Here is a 17,786-nt window from a genome sequence, read left to right as displayed (position 1 = left end):
GAACGTAAATGGAGTCTCTTAAAGATCTCCAGCAATTTTCTATTTGGATTTCCCATCTTTTCTAGGAAATGAGGCCCTCTCAAAATAATTACATCTCTTAAGGTACTAAAGATCCATTACTTTCAGCTGAGAGCTGAAGGCACTAAGTATCTGAGCAAGGACTTAGTTCTACTCTACACCCCTCCTGTTCTTCTGTAAATGCTGCTAGAAAGGCCCTAAATGTGGGGGCCAGGGGTGCGGTGAGGCTGTGCAATAAAAAAGAGACCTATTTATTCAACCACTGAGCCCTTTGTGAATTTGAGTGTGGATCATACTTATGGCAAGATAGAATTTAACCACTGTAAATGGGGTCACATTTAGAACTCCACATCTCTCCTCTTCTCCTACACATGACAGACTCTATAGGTCTGATTTTGTAGGTTTGAGATTTGAGGTCCCTAGGTCACTAGGAACTGCCCACAGAATATTACTACTATCATAGACTCACCTCAGTTATGGCTAAAATGCAAGTAAAGAGTTTTACCCACCACAATTATCATAACCACCACTGGAAACTACTCAAAGGGCAAAAACGGAATAGACACCCCAAATGAAACCAGTAGTAAATACTTAACCTTTACAGTGCCATCGGAGGATGCACTAATAATATAATGTCCATCTTGTGTGAATGTTGCTTCATTAACGAAGGAGGAATGGCCACGAAATTCCTTCAGGGTTTTTCCAGATTTTAAACCATGAATTCTATCACAAATAAAAGCAAATGAAAAGAACAATTAATATTCTACATTTTATGGTTGGGAACAAGTGTTGAAAGCATTTTAGATGAATTATAGAAGCTCATGTTATAGTAAGTGAAGAAAGAAGGCTATGCAATTATGTATGAAGTATTATTTTCATGTCAAACAAACAAAACCAAAACAAGTTTTGCACAGAGTGGAAGAAAATACGCCAATGATACCACAATTCTGTTCAGCAACAGACTTCTAGGTCTCAGCTGGGTCCCAGGAATCTGTATTTGTCACATGCCCTGTAAGGTGACTCTGTTGCAGATGGGTCCATAGACCACACTTTGAACATGAAACACTGCTAAACCCCCTTTCTAATCTCTCTTCTGGGTAAAGACCCAAATGGACAAAACAAAAGCACTGTTATCAGCTGTACTTCTGGGAAATGAAATCTCACTTATCCTCACTGTCCATCTAAGAACATCCTGGTGAAAACATAAGGAATCATTAGTCCTCCCTCTGGGGCTTCATCATATCAAACCCAAATGAGGGCAGTTTGGGGATTCTTACTTACCGAATTGTCTGGTCAAAAGAGGCACTAAGGATCTGACTGCTATCCTTAGAAAAGCTTAGACAGGTGACACCTTTACTGTGTGCCCTTTCAAATCTCCTTAAACACTGTCCACTCTGAATCTTCCATACCTTTAAAGAAAAAAAAATAATAGTAAAAACTTACAGTGTCCGACACACTACCCTACAGAGCCAAGCAAGAAGCAACACTCACTAATGTAATAAAAACAGTATTAAAAATGCATCCTAATAGCTGAATGTGGTATGTCTGGTCCACACAGTACAATGGTAACTTGAATCCTTTGAAATTTAAATCTCTTTCCTTTTAAATTATTAAAACAGAAATTTAGACTCTTAAGTTCACTTAGCAGAGACCACTTCTGTATTTTATCTAACCCAGGGCATTTTACCAGCAATTAAATACAAGGCACAGCTAATCAGCTACTAATCACTTGCAGACCATTCCATCCCCTAAAAAACCCAAACACAACACACCATGTAAGGTGAGCTATGGTGGCAGAGCAGAAAGGGCCAAGCAGATCTGGACAGAAGTCCCAGAGACATCACCAACTGTGTGACTTTAAACAAATTATTGGACCTCCCTAGGCAGAGTTGTTAGGCTTAAATAAGAAAACGTAAAGTGACTGGCATCAAGCTGACGCTCAATAAAGACTAGCTGTTATTAAGCTAAAAAGCATATGTAGAAGGGGCTTCAAGATGGTGAAATAGAAGGATGCAGAGCTCACCTCCTCCCACAAACACATCAAAAATACATCCACATGTGGAACAATCTTCACAGAATATCTACTGAATCCTGGCAGATCTTATGCTAGCAAAGTTACAAGAGGAATCTCCACGTTACTGGGCAGGACAAAAAAAAGAAAAAAAGAAAAATAATTGGGATGGGACCTGCGCCCCAGGGAGGGAGCTGTGAAAGAGTAAAGGTTCCCTCACCCTGAGAAACCCCTTCACCAGCAGGGAGATCAGCCGGAACAGAAAGGGAGCTTCAGAGGCTCAGAAAGCACAGCAACAGCTTCACAACAGGGAGAATAGAGAGAAACCAGCGCAGGAGATCCAGGACATCTCGCTGCGCTCCTCAACCCGGACACCAGCCTGCTGGTGCATGCAGGAGCTGGTACTGAAACTCAAGCTTCAGAGAACAGACCCAGGGAAAGAACTGGGGTTGGCTGTGTGGAGACAGCCTGAAGGGGCTAGAATGGGTACAGGCTGAAACTGGGAGTGTGTGCAAATGAGCCGGGTCTGCCATAAAACCCCCCACTGTTAGCATGCTGAAGGGAGGAGCAGGACCCTGCTGTAGCGGTCTCCTTCTCGGCTTGCTCTCTAGGCCAGGGGTGGCTCTGCCTCTGGGAGCTCTGGTAGGGCTGGCAGATGGCCCCCAGGCAGAGGTAGGGCTGAGATCTGAGCCCATTCCCAGGGGCCAGCAACTTCCAGGGGGAGCTGAGGTCTGAGCCCTGTCCCAGGTGGTTTCGGCAGATTTGTGCTAACGATGTGTTTGTGGGCTTGATGCTTGCAAGAAATTCAAGTGAAGGGCTGCTGAGCAGCTAGGGCAGGCCCAGCATTAATAGCAAGCATACACATGGTGGCAGGGCTGGGGTCCTGGCTGACCCTGAGCCCACTGCAGATCCAGGTGGGATATTATGGCAGGTCTGAGTGCCTGACTTCAACAGATCTGCCCTGGTGGTTTTGTTGAACAGTGCATGAGCGACACCAGGGCAGGCTGCCTGCATCCCCACAGCTGAATCAGGGCCGAGAGAGGTGCCAACAACCCTGTACTTTATGAGTCCGCACACGGGTGACAGGCGACATCACAGAGGGCACTTCCCAGCAGACATCCCCTGCGGAGGAATACTCAGTGGCTCTTCTCCCAGCAGAAGCACTCCAGCCCCACCTACCACACACAGCAGCTCAGAGAGGAATCTGGGGGCATACACTTCAACAACTGGGGAGCAGACCCAGTCCCCAACAGGGCTGTGACAACCACAGAGCAAAGAGGAGGCCCTAATCAACATCCAGTGCAGGCTCTGGTCACCACAACACCAATCACACCCCCTATAAGGGGATAACAGCCAACACACATGAAGGAAAGATGTGGCAGCCATCCACACTAAAAACAGCCCTCTCATCAAAAATATTAGACACACACAGAGTACACAAGGACACTCCCACATAAAAACAGTCCTTCAAGATGTCAGTAGATAACTGTTACCCCTAAATTGAGTCAGACAAGTAAGTAAAATGAAGAAGCAGAGGAACCACCCCCAATTGAAAGAACAAGAGAAACCCCCTGAAAAAACAATGAAATAGACCTCTCCAGACTACCAGAACTTAAGTTCAAAAAGGAGGTAATAAAAATACTGATGGAATTAAGAAAGGCAAATGATTGTAAAAGGAACTACAAACTATAAAGGGGAGCCAATTAAAATCAGAAAACTCAATTGCTGCAAAATGAAAGCAGAGCTAAAAGCAATAAATAGCAGACTGAATAATGCAAAAAAAACCAGTAAGTGATCTGGAAGACAGAATAATGGAATCCACCAAATGAGAACAGCAGATAGAAAAACAAATGGAAAAAACTAAAATGAAGCAATAGAAGAAACCTATGGGATAATATAAAGAGTACCAATCTATGCATAACAGGGGTCCTCTAAGGAGAAAAAAAAGAAAAGTGGATTGAAAATGTACTGAAGAAATAATTGAACAGACCAATCACTAGAAGTAAAATACAATCTGTAGTAGTAGCAGCAGTAGTAGTAATAATAATAATAATAAAAACTCCCTGCAAACAAAAGTCCAGGACTGGTTGGATTCACTGGGGAATTCTACAAGACGCACAAACAACTTACACCAATCCTTCTCAAACTCTTCCAAAAGACTAAAGAGGAGGGAACACTCCCAAACTCATTCCACGAAGCCACCCACCATCACCCTGATACCAAAACCAAACAAAGAAACTACCAAAAAAGAAAATTACAGGCCAATATCTTTGATGAGCATAGATGAAAAATTCTCAACAAGATATTAGCAAATCAAATCCAACAATACATAAAAAAGATCATACACTGCAATTAAGTTGGATTCATCCCAGGGACACAAAGATTGTTCAACACATACAAATAAATCAGTGTGATACACATCAACAAAAGAAAGGACAAAAAGCCATATGATCATCTCAACAGATGTAGAAAAAGCATTTAATAAAACTCAACATCTATTCATGATAAAAACTCTTATATAGAGGGAACATATCTCAACATAATAAAAGCTATTTACGACAAACCCACAGCCAACATAATACTGAACAGTGAAAAGCTGAAAGCCTTCCCACTAAAATCTGGAACAAGACAAGAATGCCCACTCTCACCACTTCCATTCAACGTAGTATTGGAAGTCCTAGCCACAGCAATCAGACAAGCAAAAGAAATAAAAAGGATCCAAATTGGAAGGGAAGACGTAAAACTGTAACTTATGTAAATGACATGATACTATACATAGAAAACCCTAAAGACTCCACACAAAAACTACTAGAGCTGATAAACCAATTCAGCAAGGTAGCACGATACAAGATTAACATACAGAAATTTCTTGCATTTCTTTACACTAAGAATGAAATATCAGAAAAGTAAAGTAAAAATACAATCCCTTTTAAAATCACATCAAATACTTAGGAATAAATCTGACCAACGAGGTGAAAGATTTATATACAGAGAACTATAAAACATTGATTAAGGAAATTGAAGATGACTTAAAAAAATGGAAATATATCCGATGCTCTTGGATTAGAAGAATATTGTTAAAGTGGTCATACTACCCAAAGCAATCTACAGATTTAATATGGCCCCTATCAAATTACCTGAACATTTTTTATATAATTAGAATAAATAATCCTAAAATTTGTATGGAATCACAGAAGAACCAGAAGTGCCAAAGCAATACTGAAGAAAAAGAATAAAGCTGGAGGAATAACCCTCCCAAACATCAGACTGATGTCTGAAGCTACAGTAATCAAAACAAAGCTACAGTAATCAAAACAGCATGGTACTGGCATAAAGATATATAGATCAATGCGAGAACAGAGAGCCAGAGATAAATCCACACACCTATGGTCAATTGATCTTCAACAAAGGAGGCAAGAAGATACAATGGAGAAAAGACAGTCTCTTCAGCAAGTGGTGCTGGGAAAGCTGGACAGCCACACATAAATCAATGAAGTTGAAACACTCCATACCATACACAAAATAAATTCAAAATGGTTTAAAGACTTAAATATAAGACAAGACACCATAAATCTCCTAGAATAGACCACAGGCAAGATATTCTCTGGCATAATAAATTGTAGCAGTGTTTTTCTAGGTCAGTCAGCCAAGGCAATAGAAATAAGAGCAAAAATTAACAAATGGGACCTAATTAAACTTACAAGCTTTTCCACAGCAAAGGAAACCACAAACGAAACTAAGAGACAACCTACGGAATGGGAGACAGTATCTGCAAACAATGAGACTGACGAAGGCTTAAATTCCAGAATATACAAACAGCTCATACAACTCAGTAACAAAAAACCAACCAATCCAATCAAAAAACGGGCAAAATATTATTCAGCCATAAAGAGAAATGAAATACTGATACAAGCTACAACATGGGTGGACCATGACAACACTATGCTAAGTGAAATAAGCCAGGCATGAAAGACTGCATATTGTATGATTTCATGTATCTCCAGAATAGGCCAATCCATAGAGACAGGAAGTAGATTAGTGATTGCCAGGGGTTAGGGGGATGGAGAAAGTGGGAGGGTGACCGCTTTGCGAGTGATGAAAATTTTCTAAAATTTGACAGTAGTGCTGGTTGTACAATTCTGTAAATATACTAAAAACTGCTGAGTTGTACATTTTAAAAGAGTGAATTTTATGGTAGGTGAATTATATCCCAATAAAGCTATTATTAAAATGGAAAAAAAGATGAACAGATAAGCAAATTATAGTATATTCATATTATGGAAATATAACTTAACATTAAAAATGAATAGACACTGAAATAGATAAACACATGGATGAATCTCAAATACATGCTGAGCTTAAGAACCCAGACACACAAGAGTGTGCACCTTCATATTCCATTAATCTGAGTCTCTAAAGAACAAATCTAATCTGTAGTGACAGACTGCACAGCAATGGCTGCTTGGGGCTGGGGCTGGGGTAACTGACTGGAATAGAGCACGAGGGAATGTTTGGGGCTGATGGAAGTGTTTTTTATTGTTATTGTGGTGGTGGCTACATAGGTGTATAAATCTGTCAAAATTCATCCAAATGTTAAGTTTAAAGTAGTTGCATTTTGTTACATGCAATCTATCCCTCAATACAGTTGACTTTTGGAAAAGAATAAAACTTCTTCAAATGTGGGGAAAAAAGGGGACAGAAGACCTAAACAGACATTTTCCAATGAAGACATACAGATGACCAATAGGCACATGAAAAGACGCTCAGTATCACTAATTATTAGAGAAATGCAAATCAAAACTACAATGGGACATCACCTCACACCAGTCAGAATGGCCATGACTAAAAACTCCACAAATGATAAATGCTAGAGAGGGTGTGGAGAAAAGGGAACCCCCCACACTGTTGGTGGGAATGTAGTTTGGTGTAGCCACTATGGAAAACAGTATGGAGATTCCTTATAAAACTAAAATTAAACTTACCGTATGATCCAGCAATCCTATTTTTGGGCATATGTCCAGAGAAAACTCTAATTCAAAAAGATTTATGTACCCCAATATTCATAGCAGCACTATTTACAGTAGCAAAGACATGGAAATAACCTAAATGTCCATCAACAGATGATTACATAAAGAAGTTGTGGTATATTTATACAATGGACTACTACTCAGTCATAAAAAAGAATAATAGTGCTGTTTGCAGCAACACGGATGAGCCTAAACATCATCATTCTAAGTGAAGTAAGCCAGAAAGAGAAAGAAAAATGCCACATGAATCCAAAAAAAATGACACAAATGAACTTATCTGCAAAACAGAAACAGATTCACAGCATAGAAAACAAACCTATGGTAACCAAGGGGAAATGGGGAGGAGGGATAAATTTAGAGTTTGGGATTTGCAGATACTAACTACTATATATAAAATAGATAAACAAGGTCCTAATAGTGCAGGGAACTATATTCAATATCTTGTAGCAACCTGTAAGGAAAAAGTATATATACACATCTGAATCACTAGTAGTTAGTAGAGACTAACACAACATTGTGAATCGACTATACTTCTATTAAAAAAAAAAACAAAAGCGTATGTAGGACACTAAGTCATTACAGAATTCTCAGAATGTCTACATACAAGAGTTCATGCCACTAATTCATACCTTGATTTTTCCATCTTGGGCACCAGTTGCTAACATTTCTGTATCTCTGCTGAAGCACATGCAGAGGACAGCATCATCCATCATCATAAAGTTATCCTGGGCTTGGTACTTGAGATCCTAGAGGGAAACAATGATAAGCAGTTATCAAAATAACACAAAAAAGCCAGTCACCCTAGATCTCTACAAACTCACTGAAAGCAAGATAATGGATTGTGCCTACCCTAAATCTCCAACGAAAACAGTAGTGTCATTCACAGTATCCTAATTAACAACTGATAATTCTGGGAATAACTTTTTACACAATTCAAATATTTAAAAAAATACAAACAAAATAGCCTACATCTTTAGCTTACTGATCCTTTCTAAGCAAAATTTCCCTACGGTTTCATACTGTACATCTTTAATAAATCTAAATGTATTTATTTAAAGGGTATGATGTGAGAAACTACTGTGTTTTCCCTATTGTCAGTTACCTTTCCTAAAACCATGTATTGACTAAACTATTTATTTTTTTCCTTCTATCATCCATTACTGCTCATATTGAAATATCTTTATTTTTGTCTAATTATAAAGTGAGATGGCTTCATGGTTAAAAAACAAAAGGCAAACTATAAAAAAATATACAAAGTAGAAAGTAAAAAATCACTCATAAATCCACTTCCCATGGATTAATATTTTATAATAAAGACTACATTTTAAATCAGTGGTTAGTCAACAGGTAGTTATTTGGGAAAAAGTTAAGTTGAATCTACACCAACTTTACTGGCCTAAACAAACGCCAGATGGATCAAAAATTAAACATGAAAAGAAACGTAAAAGTACCAGAAGAAACTGGTAGAAAAGATGGATAAATGTGATGATACAAAAAACTGTTAAGTGTATAAAGCAAAATCACATGTTAAGTCAAGAGACAAAAGTCAAAACTGAAAAATGTTTGCAATATATATTATAACGTTGATTTCCTCAAATGATTAAGAGCTCCTACAAATCAGTAAGAAGCAATCCAAAAGAGAATTGGGTAAAGGATATGAACAGACTTCATAGAACAAGAAATAGTGCTGACTTTTCACATATGAAAACATATTCATTCTTTCAGGAATTCATTTATAATGAACTTCATAATGAGAGAAACACAATTAGTACTACAATAAGGTTAAACTGGAAATAATGAGTAATTGCTTACATATGCACAAAGAATATTCCATAAAGGCTACTTAATAAACTGGTAACCCTCGCTGGACCAAGGAAAGGAACTGACTGGCTGAGGGACAAGAGGAGGGAACAAGACTCTTTACTGAATTACTGTTTTATTTTATAAAGCTTTATGAGATGTGCATATTACCCATTTTAAAAATAAATTTAAATTGTAATAATAGATAATTTAAAAACAGTAATAGATAATGCTCCCACTAGAGAAGTTAATATATTTAAAATACTTTACCTTCCTGATTTTTCCAGTTGTAAAGTTCCATACTTCAATGAATCCATCAACAGACCCAGTGACCAGATACTGACCATCTGGAGAAAATCGAGCACACTCCACATGTGATTTCTGACCAAACTGTTTCAAATGAAACAATGAAACAGATGTACTTTTATCTAGTGGCCTTAAAACAATTCCCATTTTAACCTTTTGAGAGCTCTGCCCTAGCATAAAGCCATAGCTAGCCTATATTACGGAGTTCTGAAGGAGTATTTCTGTCCCCAGACATAGGGAGATGGTAGGTATAAATTTTCTCTGACAAGCTGTTTGTCTAAGCTCTCCATTGAAACTAGCTTTTTTTAAAATGACGTTAGTATTTCCAAAGAAAAGCAAAAGAAATAAGCAAAAGCAAGGGATTTAGAATAATCCTATTAACTCAAACAATAAATTTTTACCAAAATCAGCCACTATTAGCATAACTTTCACATTCAATTTAATATGGCTCAATATGATGTTTTTGGGTTTTTTTTGCATCTGGGGAAAAAATTCATTTTTTCAAAATAAATGGTTATTTTCCTATACTATTTTATAAACAAATTTTCCATCACTGTTTCTTTCCATGATCTTCATTTAATCACCTGATAATGTGTGGCTGACTAACTCTAGGAGAACTAATCAGAGCTGAAATATTGCCTGCAAAATATATCCTGAGCATTAAACAGCAATGATTCTTCTAATAACAGATGAAAACTATAGAACATTAGGCACATGAGAACAGAGAAAAGCTCTATTATGAGTTTCATTTTAAATGCCAAAAAATGAAGTGTTTATAACAGAAAATCTTAGTACATCAGCATAATTATAATGGATTTCTATTTGTCTCAAAGCTTTAGCCAGGATAAATAAAAGCACTGCTCAAAAATATCTTTACATGCAAGTCAGAACACATAATCCAGAAAAAACAAATTCAAAACATTAAGCCAGTCAAAGATTTGAGGAATATGAAATATCTCAAAATCTATAAATTCAATCAGAGCACAAATCCAGAGAGAAACTGTAATATAAAGGAGATGCTGAAGTAGCAAATATGGTGGTAATTTTGGGAACTGCATCAATTAGTTCATTGTGCTTGTTTCTAGAAAAGTCTCAGAAGGAAAAAAAGGGAGGTGGCAAATATAGTTCAGTGGTAGAGCACACACTCAACATGCACGAGGTCCTGGGTTCAATCCCCAGTACCCCCATTAACAGGAAAAAAACCCAAGAACCAAACATTAAGACTGTAAAATTATTTTCCTCGAACACTACTCAAGCCCACTTTACAATCCATGCCTGGTACTTGCCCTAATACATAGCAGGGCAAAAACACAACTGTTGAACAGGACAAACAAAAAGTTCATAGTTCTTAATCTCAGGCTTAACCAAAAAGCTAATAAGCATTTTTCCAAATGCCAGGAATCCTGGGAGGAAGTCCATGAGATGATGGGCCAGATGTCAAATGTCTAAGTCCACTTGGTAATATATGAGGTATGCCACTGCCAGGCCACAGGCTCAGTGGTCACTAGCAACAACCCTGAATGTTGTCTGAGCTGGCGAATGAGTTCTGCTCCCCAACCCAAGCTCCTAGCACTGAGCAAGCATATGCTGAGACCCCACCAAATGATTACCAACTGGCTAAGTGCGCAAGGATCCTACCTTAATGTGCCTGCTCAGCTGTGTAGGAAACTTTTCTTCTTCTACGTCTTTGACAGCTGCTTTGCCTCGGAACAAATCTATGGTCATACCAGGAGGAAGCAATCCCTGGTGTTGTTGCCACTTCAATGCCTATGAGAAAAGAAATATATAGCGATCCATTGAGTACTTTTAAGATCTGGCCCTGATTGCTCAAAGCCCCAAAAAATGAGGTTCACAGGAAACTATGAGCCATCTAGACCCAACCATCTTTGGCCATCCAAAAACATAATCTGGACTATTCCGTGCGTCCCAGGAACACAGGCTGAGCTCAGGGTGGAAGAGGACTCTGAGAGCCAAAAGGCTGATGTTTCTACACCTATTTTCTTATAGGTGTGACTCTTATAAACAAATTTGAAAAACTGAAATCTCCCATAGTTCCAACATCCAAACACAGCTACTGTCAGCATTTTATATACTATCTTCTAGTATTTTTCCCCATATGTATCTGATACAGCTGTAGTTATATTGTATGTAAATTTTTATCCTGTTTCACTTATCAGATCATGTTATAACATAACTAACATTTCAATGGCTATAACAATATATCCTAACTAGTGGATGTTTCATAGTTTATTTAATTTATATATTAATGAACATTTATACTGCCTCCAATTTTCGCACTCATCTAAATAATGCTGCAATGAACATCTTTGGACATAGGCTTTTTCTATTGGGAGGATATTCCCCTCTTAGAATAGATTCCTAGAAGAGGAATTATTGAATCTAAAAAAAAGAACATGAACAGTTAAGGTTCTTGATGCACACACTGCCAAAGTGTTTTCCCAAAAAGACGCAATTTCAGTAGCATTCACAACTGCATTACAGGCAGTGGAAAAATCATGGACTTTGGAGACAGATGGTCCTAGTCTGTCATCTATACTATTTTGACTCTCAATTACACCAACTAAAAAAGTCAGGCAAAAAGCCTAATTCCTAGAGACAATGAAAGGATAAAACAAAATAATATATGTAAAGTCTAGATAACACAGGCACATATGATCAATGTTCATTCTTCTTCCCCTTTATTACATCAAGAAAACTCAGTAATTTTAGACATCATTTAAAAACTCTAATGAATGGAAAGTTATGCCCTTCTTTAGTCATTTCTGATTACAGCTTGAGCTTTTCTGCATGTTTATTAAGTATACTTACTACTTGTTTACTGTTCACTCATGTTCTTTGCTCACTTATCTATTGTAGTCTATTTTTCTTATCAGTTTGTGACACTGTATTTGTTATGCTTGCCAAAAAGAATCTTTTCCCAATCTACCTATTTTTGATGATAGCTTTACAGATTTCTTTTTATCTTAAGTTAAACTCTCAAGTAATAAAATTTGTTGACCTTTACCCTTGTTGTTTACTCCCTCATCACAGGAAGTCCTTCCCCATCAGGAAGTCTGATACATTATACTATCTCCTAAATTCTTCTATTTTCTTAAAATACGTAACTTTCAATCTATCTGAAATTATGCTTATAAAATATGAGTAAAGGCTCTGATATGACCTTTCTCCCCCATTCTGAAGTACATGCCCTAACACCACTAGGTAATTCTTCCCTGTTCCTACGTTCTGTGACATTCCCATTATAATCTACTGAATCCATAAAAATAACAGGATCAATTTCTTGCACTGTTGTTGCACTGGATGACACATACCGAAATGATTCAAACTATGAACCTTTGTTAAGTGCGTCAGTATTTCTAAGGCTAATATGCTCTCAGCATTCTTCCTTCCCACAATTTCTTTAATGAGTGTATTTCCAAGTTTGTTTTTTCAGATAAACACTAGAATTCTTTTGTGAAATAGTTCTAATGCTATTGTGATCTTTATCATAAACTGCCCCAAGCGCAGGGTGGTAGCTCAGTGGTAGAGCAAGTACTTAGTGTGCATGAGGTCCTGAGTTCAATTCCCAGTGCCTCTGTTAAGTGGGGGGGGGACCTGCCTTAAATCTTAACATCAATTGTCAGTCTTTTCCAGGAAAATCAATGTTTCACCATTTACTCAAATATTCTTTTATTTCTCTTGAAAGCCCTGAAAGGTTTTTGCCTTTAAAAATGGAAATCATTTATTTCCCACAAAAGTTAGCACTAGAATTTTTATATTGTATGTTGTTCCTATAGACAAAAACTCTTTTTTCAATTAATATTCTAACTGGCTAGTGCTGATATATAAAAATACAATCAACTTTTGTATATTTATATCTGGCAACTTTACCAAACTTTTAAATTAAATCTACAACAGCTGAAATTCTTAATATTTCTAAATACTATAAATGTCGTTCATTTCTTTCCAAAATTCGTATGTTGTTTGTTTTTCATAGTTTACTGCAATAACCAGAAACCTGACCTGCCTCCAGTCTATGGGCACTCTCTGCTGGCTCTTTATATTCAGTCAAATGATTCCCACCTTTAAAAGGAAAAAACAAAAACAAAAACAAAAACAAAAACAAAAACAAAAACCCCTCTCTTGCCCTCTGCTCTTTAGCTACTATGGCCCTCTCCTCTCTACATCACCTGCATTTCCTTCTTTTAACCACCAAACTTTATGAGCCACCTACACTCACTGCTTCACTCAATTTGCTACAATATAGCTTCTGTCCCCATCTTTCCACTGGGAAGTGCATCTCATATATTATAATGGCCAAAACCAGACTCATTTCTGATCCTAATCTGCCCCATGCTCCTGGATTTCTCGACTATGATCACCACTAGTCTTCTTGAAACTCCTCTCTTTGTGTTTCTCACCCTATTCTTGGCTTCCCTTTTAATCTCTCTGGTTGTTTCTTTCTCTGTTTACCCTTTTGACTTTGTGTTCCCTATGGCTTCCTTCTCAATTTTTTACTTTTCTTCTACGTTTTTCCTAGGTAATTATATTTACATCTATGGCTGCAACTATTACTGCAATTTCCAAATCTATAGCCCTAGCCAAAACCTCATGGGTTGCAGTTCAGATTCAAAAATTCCAGTACGTCTACTAGACTTGTATGTCCCACAGCACTTCAAAATTAGTACATCCAAAACTGACTGTATGCCTCATCTGCAGTCTCTAAGTCCATCCTAACAAACCTGACTTTCTTTTTATATTCTCTACTAAGTCACTGAAGCCAGAATCCTAAAAGGGTAATAACCCAGAACAAAAGCCTCACTCACTCCTCACATCTAACTAATTAAATGTGGAGGAACACAAGAGTTTATTTCCACTCTTTCTAGAAACTCCACAAAAGTGACAATAATAAAGGAATAAAAGAGGTAAATACCCAAAAAGACACACAGAATAGAAGAGGTAAAAGCAGAAGAAAAATGTTAAATTTCAGAGCCTAAAAAGTGAATAGACCAGTGGCAACCAAGAAGAGCAGAGAAAAATGAAACTTAATTATACAAGATGGGGATGAGGAAGCTACAAGCAACAAGTCAAATTACCTTGAAAATTCCTAAAAGGCTTAGGAATGGAAGGCACCACACACCCCTCAAGGAAAGGCAGGGCATGAAGCAATGATGCAATCTGTATAAAGAGCAGTCAATGTCCAGGACCGCCCCTAACCCAATGTATCAGGTGACTGCCTTGCCCAAGCCTCAGGAGACGCTGGGTGCTCTATTTTCTGGAATAGTTGAGATCTTGGGCTCTGGAAAACAAGGCAGAGCTGAGGGGCAGGGTATAAGTAAGAAGCTACATAAAATCATGGAGATTCAGAGCAAACTCACATGCTAAAAACAGTGAGATTTCTCTACCCTTGACCCCTCACCAGTATCCTCCCACCTCTGGCTCCCAGGACATAATTTATACCTTCCCCAGGCAAGAAACTAGAGGACTACTCTCTGGAAAAGCTGATTAGTCCAAGAGAATGTATCGACAAATACTGACACATGAAGATCTTCACTCAATGAACCCTATCAATTCCCAGATTCCTCCTTCCATCCCATCCCCACATAGTTTTCAGCTTTTCAGTGCTTCACTCTTAAATATAAACCAACAACAAGGGATCACTAAATATTTGAGGAAAGTTCCTAAACATGGGCACCAAAACAAACAGGTGTAAAAAAAGGAACTCAAAGAACACAGGGGTAATGCAGGGAGGAAAGTAAAACTTTGAAAACTTGAATTAAAAGAGAGACCTACTGTATAGCACAGGAAACTATTCAGTATCTTACAATAACCTATAATGAAAAAGAATCTAAAAAAGAATACATATAAAACACACTGAATCACTCTGCTGTACACCTGAAAGTAATACAACACTGTAAATCAACTATATTTCAATTTTTTTTTAAATGCAGGGAAAAAGTAACTTGCACTATCATTCCAGTTTCCCTGTTTTAGGGGACTCAGTTTCTATGCATAAGTACTAGAGACTGACTGAATAAATGAACCAATTCCCTTACGCATTATCCCCACCACAATCCATCTTTCTTTAATTTATGCATGATTTCTCAACAAAAAGCTAAGCGTACCCAATGCCCCACGCAGAGTTTGGGTGCTAAGCATGAAATTCAGCCCACTATATTAATGGTGGAAGAGTTTGGGGCACCAGATCAAGTTATGCCATTCCCACTGATGAAGGCCACTTTTTGGCCTTCTTTTCTGTACACCACACTCCCCCCCTTGGCAAATGTCTGTAACCTGCTGACGTACGTACCATGCTTCACTCCTCTTAATCTCTTCTAAGTTTTTTATTTATCGTAATACTTGTTATTTTCTATCATACTATAATTTGCTTAAATGTTATGTTTATAATTTATTGTCTACCTTTGCTGCAAGAATATAAACTCCTTAAAGACAGACATCTTTATTTTATGGATGTACCACAAGTATCTAAGCAATGCTTGGCACACCAGGTGCTTAGTATTTGCAGAATGAGTGCACACATGGCTTCTCCTCACATTACCTTCTGCAGAGCCTCTAAATGTGGCTATTTGTTAACTATGGTAAAAAAAAAATTTTTTTTTCCTTAAGACCTCAACATTAAAAATATTTCATGTACACATTAAAAATATGCATAAATACTATGAAATAAAACAACTTGTTAACATTCACATGTAAACTCTGCGTAGTGAGACTCTATTATGATTTTTATTTTCTTTGTATTTATGTACACATTTCAGAATCAACAATTAAAACTTTCAAAATAAAAAGGAGAGGTAAGAGACATTGCTTATACAAACAGTCTCAAAAATTTATCTCCATGTACCCTTTCTCAGGAAGTTACTAGAAGTACTCCATCAAAACAAGGTTCTAAACTTTCTAAACTATAAAAAAGAGGAAAACATGGATCTAAAAAATATGACCCAACGAAAGAGGCACAGAACTTTCAGTATGAAGATGAAAGAAGTCCCAGTACAATCCCTGGTGCAGAAAGCCATGAGAACTAGTCCTGATGGGAACAAGGGAGAGAAGGTCCTCAGGGAGAGTATCAGCAAGAAGCGGGGAGAGGGAATGTTTACAGATGCCAGAAAGATTCAGGCTGAGGTTACAAGCGGTACACAGAAAACTAGGCAAAAGAAAAAAATTGAGAAATTACTGAAAGAAATCATAAAAATCATGTAAGAAATTAAACAATTTTTTTGGCTATGAGTAATATTTATGGAAAGGTAATAATGTAAACATTGAACTGATTTAACCAAAAGTTGTGATATAACTACTGAAAGCCTGGAGAAGAAGAATGTGTGTATGTTGTGGGGAATGGGATGAGATAAATCATCATCCACTAAAGTAATAGCTAATGTCTAAAAAGAAATTTTTTAAATCAAAATATGACATTATAAGCATGATATTCAGCTATGGAGGTAAATGCGAAGATAGTAAAAAAATGATTGTGCAAAGTAAGAAGGTGGAGAAGGGCAGACAGGACTGTTTTTCACTAAAAGCCCTGAAGTACTACTTAAATTATGCACATCTACTACTTTGATAAGAAGTAAATTAAGAAAAAAGCAGCTTAATCCTGAATTTCAGAATCACTGTAAGCCTGTAACAAAAAGATATTGGGCCCTTTTCAAATTTCAGATTTAGTGCCAAGAGGCTATTTACATCTCTATTAATCATTTGTGCCCTGTGCTGTTTATAAAACATCTATTACTCTAGGTAGCTTTATAAATAATGACAATGCTAGTACTACCACTACTAAAAAAAAGAAACACCACCAGCAGCTACCATTTACTGAGTGTTTACAAGGTACCAGATAATACACAATTGCTTTAAGTGCATTTTATCTCATTTAACCCTTACTACAACTACAACTACAACTACAACACTATGATAAGTAAATGGGACCAGAAAAGTCATGTGCTGAAGACTACATAGCTGGTGAGAGAGCTCATATTCTAACTATGGTGAATATTTGCTCCAGTTTGTTTTAGTGTTTTGGCACGATGATCAACAGTGTCCTCACGGTATACCAGATAGGATGATAAATTCTACAATTACCCTAATTCTATCTCTAGACTGTACACCCTTACCCACTATCCTGACATTCCCAGGAAAGATGAAGGTGGCACAGCACAGCTGTTGGTACAAGCAGCCCTATAGGTATTTCCCAGTTTTTAGGATGTCTGATTTTTTTAGCTCATACATACTGTTTATATACAGGAAACACTACCAGGAGTTCAGAGTAATTTCAGTTCCACAGACTTTAATTACCTGTCCCAGCAATGCCATGAGACGAGATGGAGGCACCACGCTGACTTCCCCAGCTAAGGCCTGGGCAATTGCTGCTCGTCTCTTCTCTTTGCTACTTCCATCGGGGTATGCCTGGAAAAGGAGAGGGGGTAGCATCGTTTCCAAGAAGCAGCAAAATATATGAATGTGCTTAATACATATATAATAATAATCAAGCAGAAATATTCAAAAAGGAAAACATAAAAAGAAACTACCCAGTTACATAGAGGATTAATCAAATCAATTAGTTTTTAAAGACAACTTCTCAAAGTCTACCGACTTGCATTTCAAAAGTATGA

At 37.5% G+C, this 17,786-nt stretch overlaps 1 protein-coding gene across 1 annotated transcript in view; it reads right to left on the bottom strand.

Moving 5' to 3' along the window:
• Nucleotides 1-17,786, bottom strand: part of SMU1 (SMU1 DNA replication regulator and spliceosomal factor) — a 28,373-nt gene that overhangs the window by 5,133 nt on the left and 5,454 nt on the right. The window contains exons 4-9 of the mRNA XM_015249962.3: nucleotides 17,470-17,580; nucleotides 10,801-10,929; nucleotides 9,127-9,246; nucleotides 7,686-7,802; nucleotides 1,300-1,427; nucleotides 615-741 (exon numbers count right to left, since the gene is read on the bottom strand). Of these exons, the coding sequence (XP_015105448.1) occupies nucleotides 615-741; nucleotides 1,300-1,427; nucleotides 7,686-7,802; nucleotides 9,127-9,246; nucleotides 10,801-10,929; nucleotides 17,470-17,580 (732 nt within the window). The remainder of the gene's footprint in view (nucleotides 1-614; nucleotides 742-1,299; nucleotides 1,428-7,685; nucleotides 7,803-9,126; nucleotides 9,247-10,800; nucleotides 10,930-17,469; nucleotides 17,581-17,786) is intronic.

Source organism: Vicugna pacos, chromosome 4, assembly GCF_048564905.1.
Source record: "Vicugna pacos chromosome 4, VicPac4, whole genome shotgun sequence".
NCBI classification, from domain to species: Eukaryota; Metazoa; Chordata; class Mammalia; order Artiodactyla; family Camelidae; genus Vicugna; species Vicugna pacos.
This window is presented reverse-complemented; position numbering and strand designations above follow the sequence as displayed.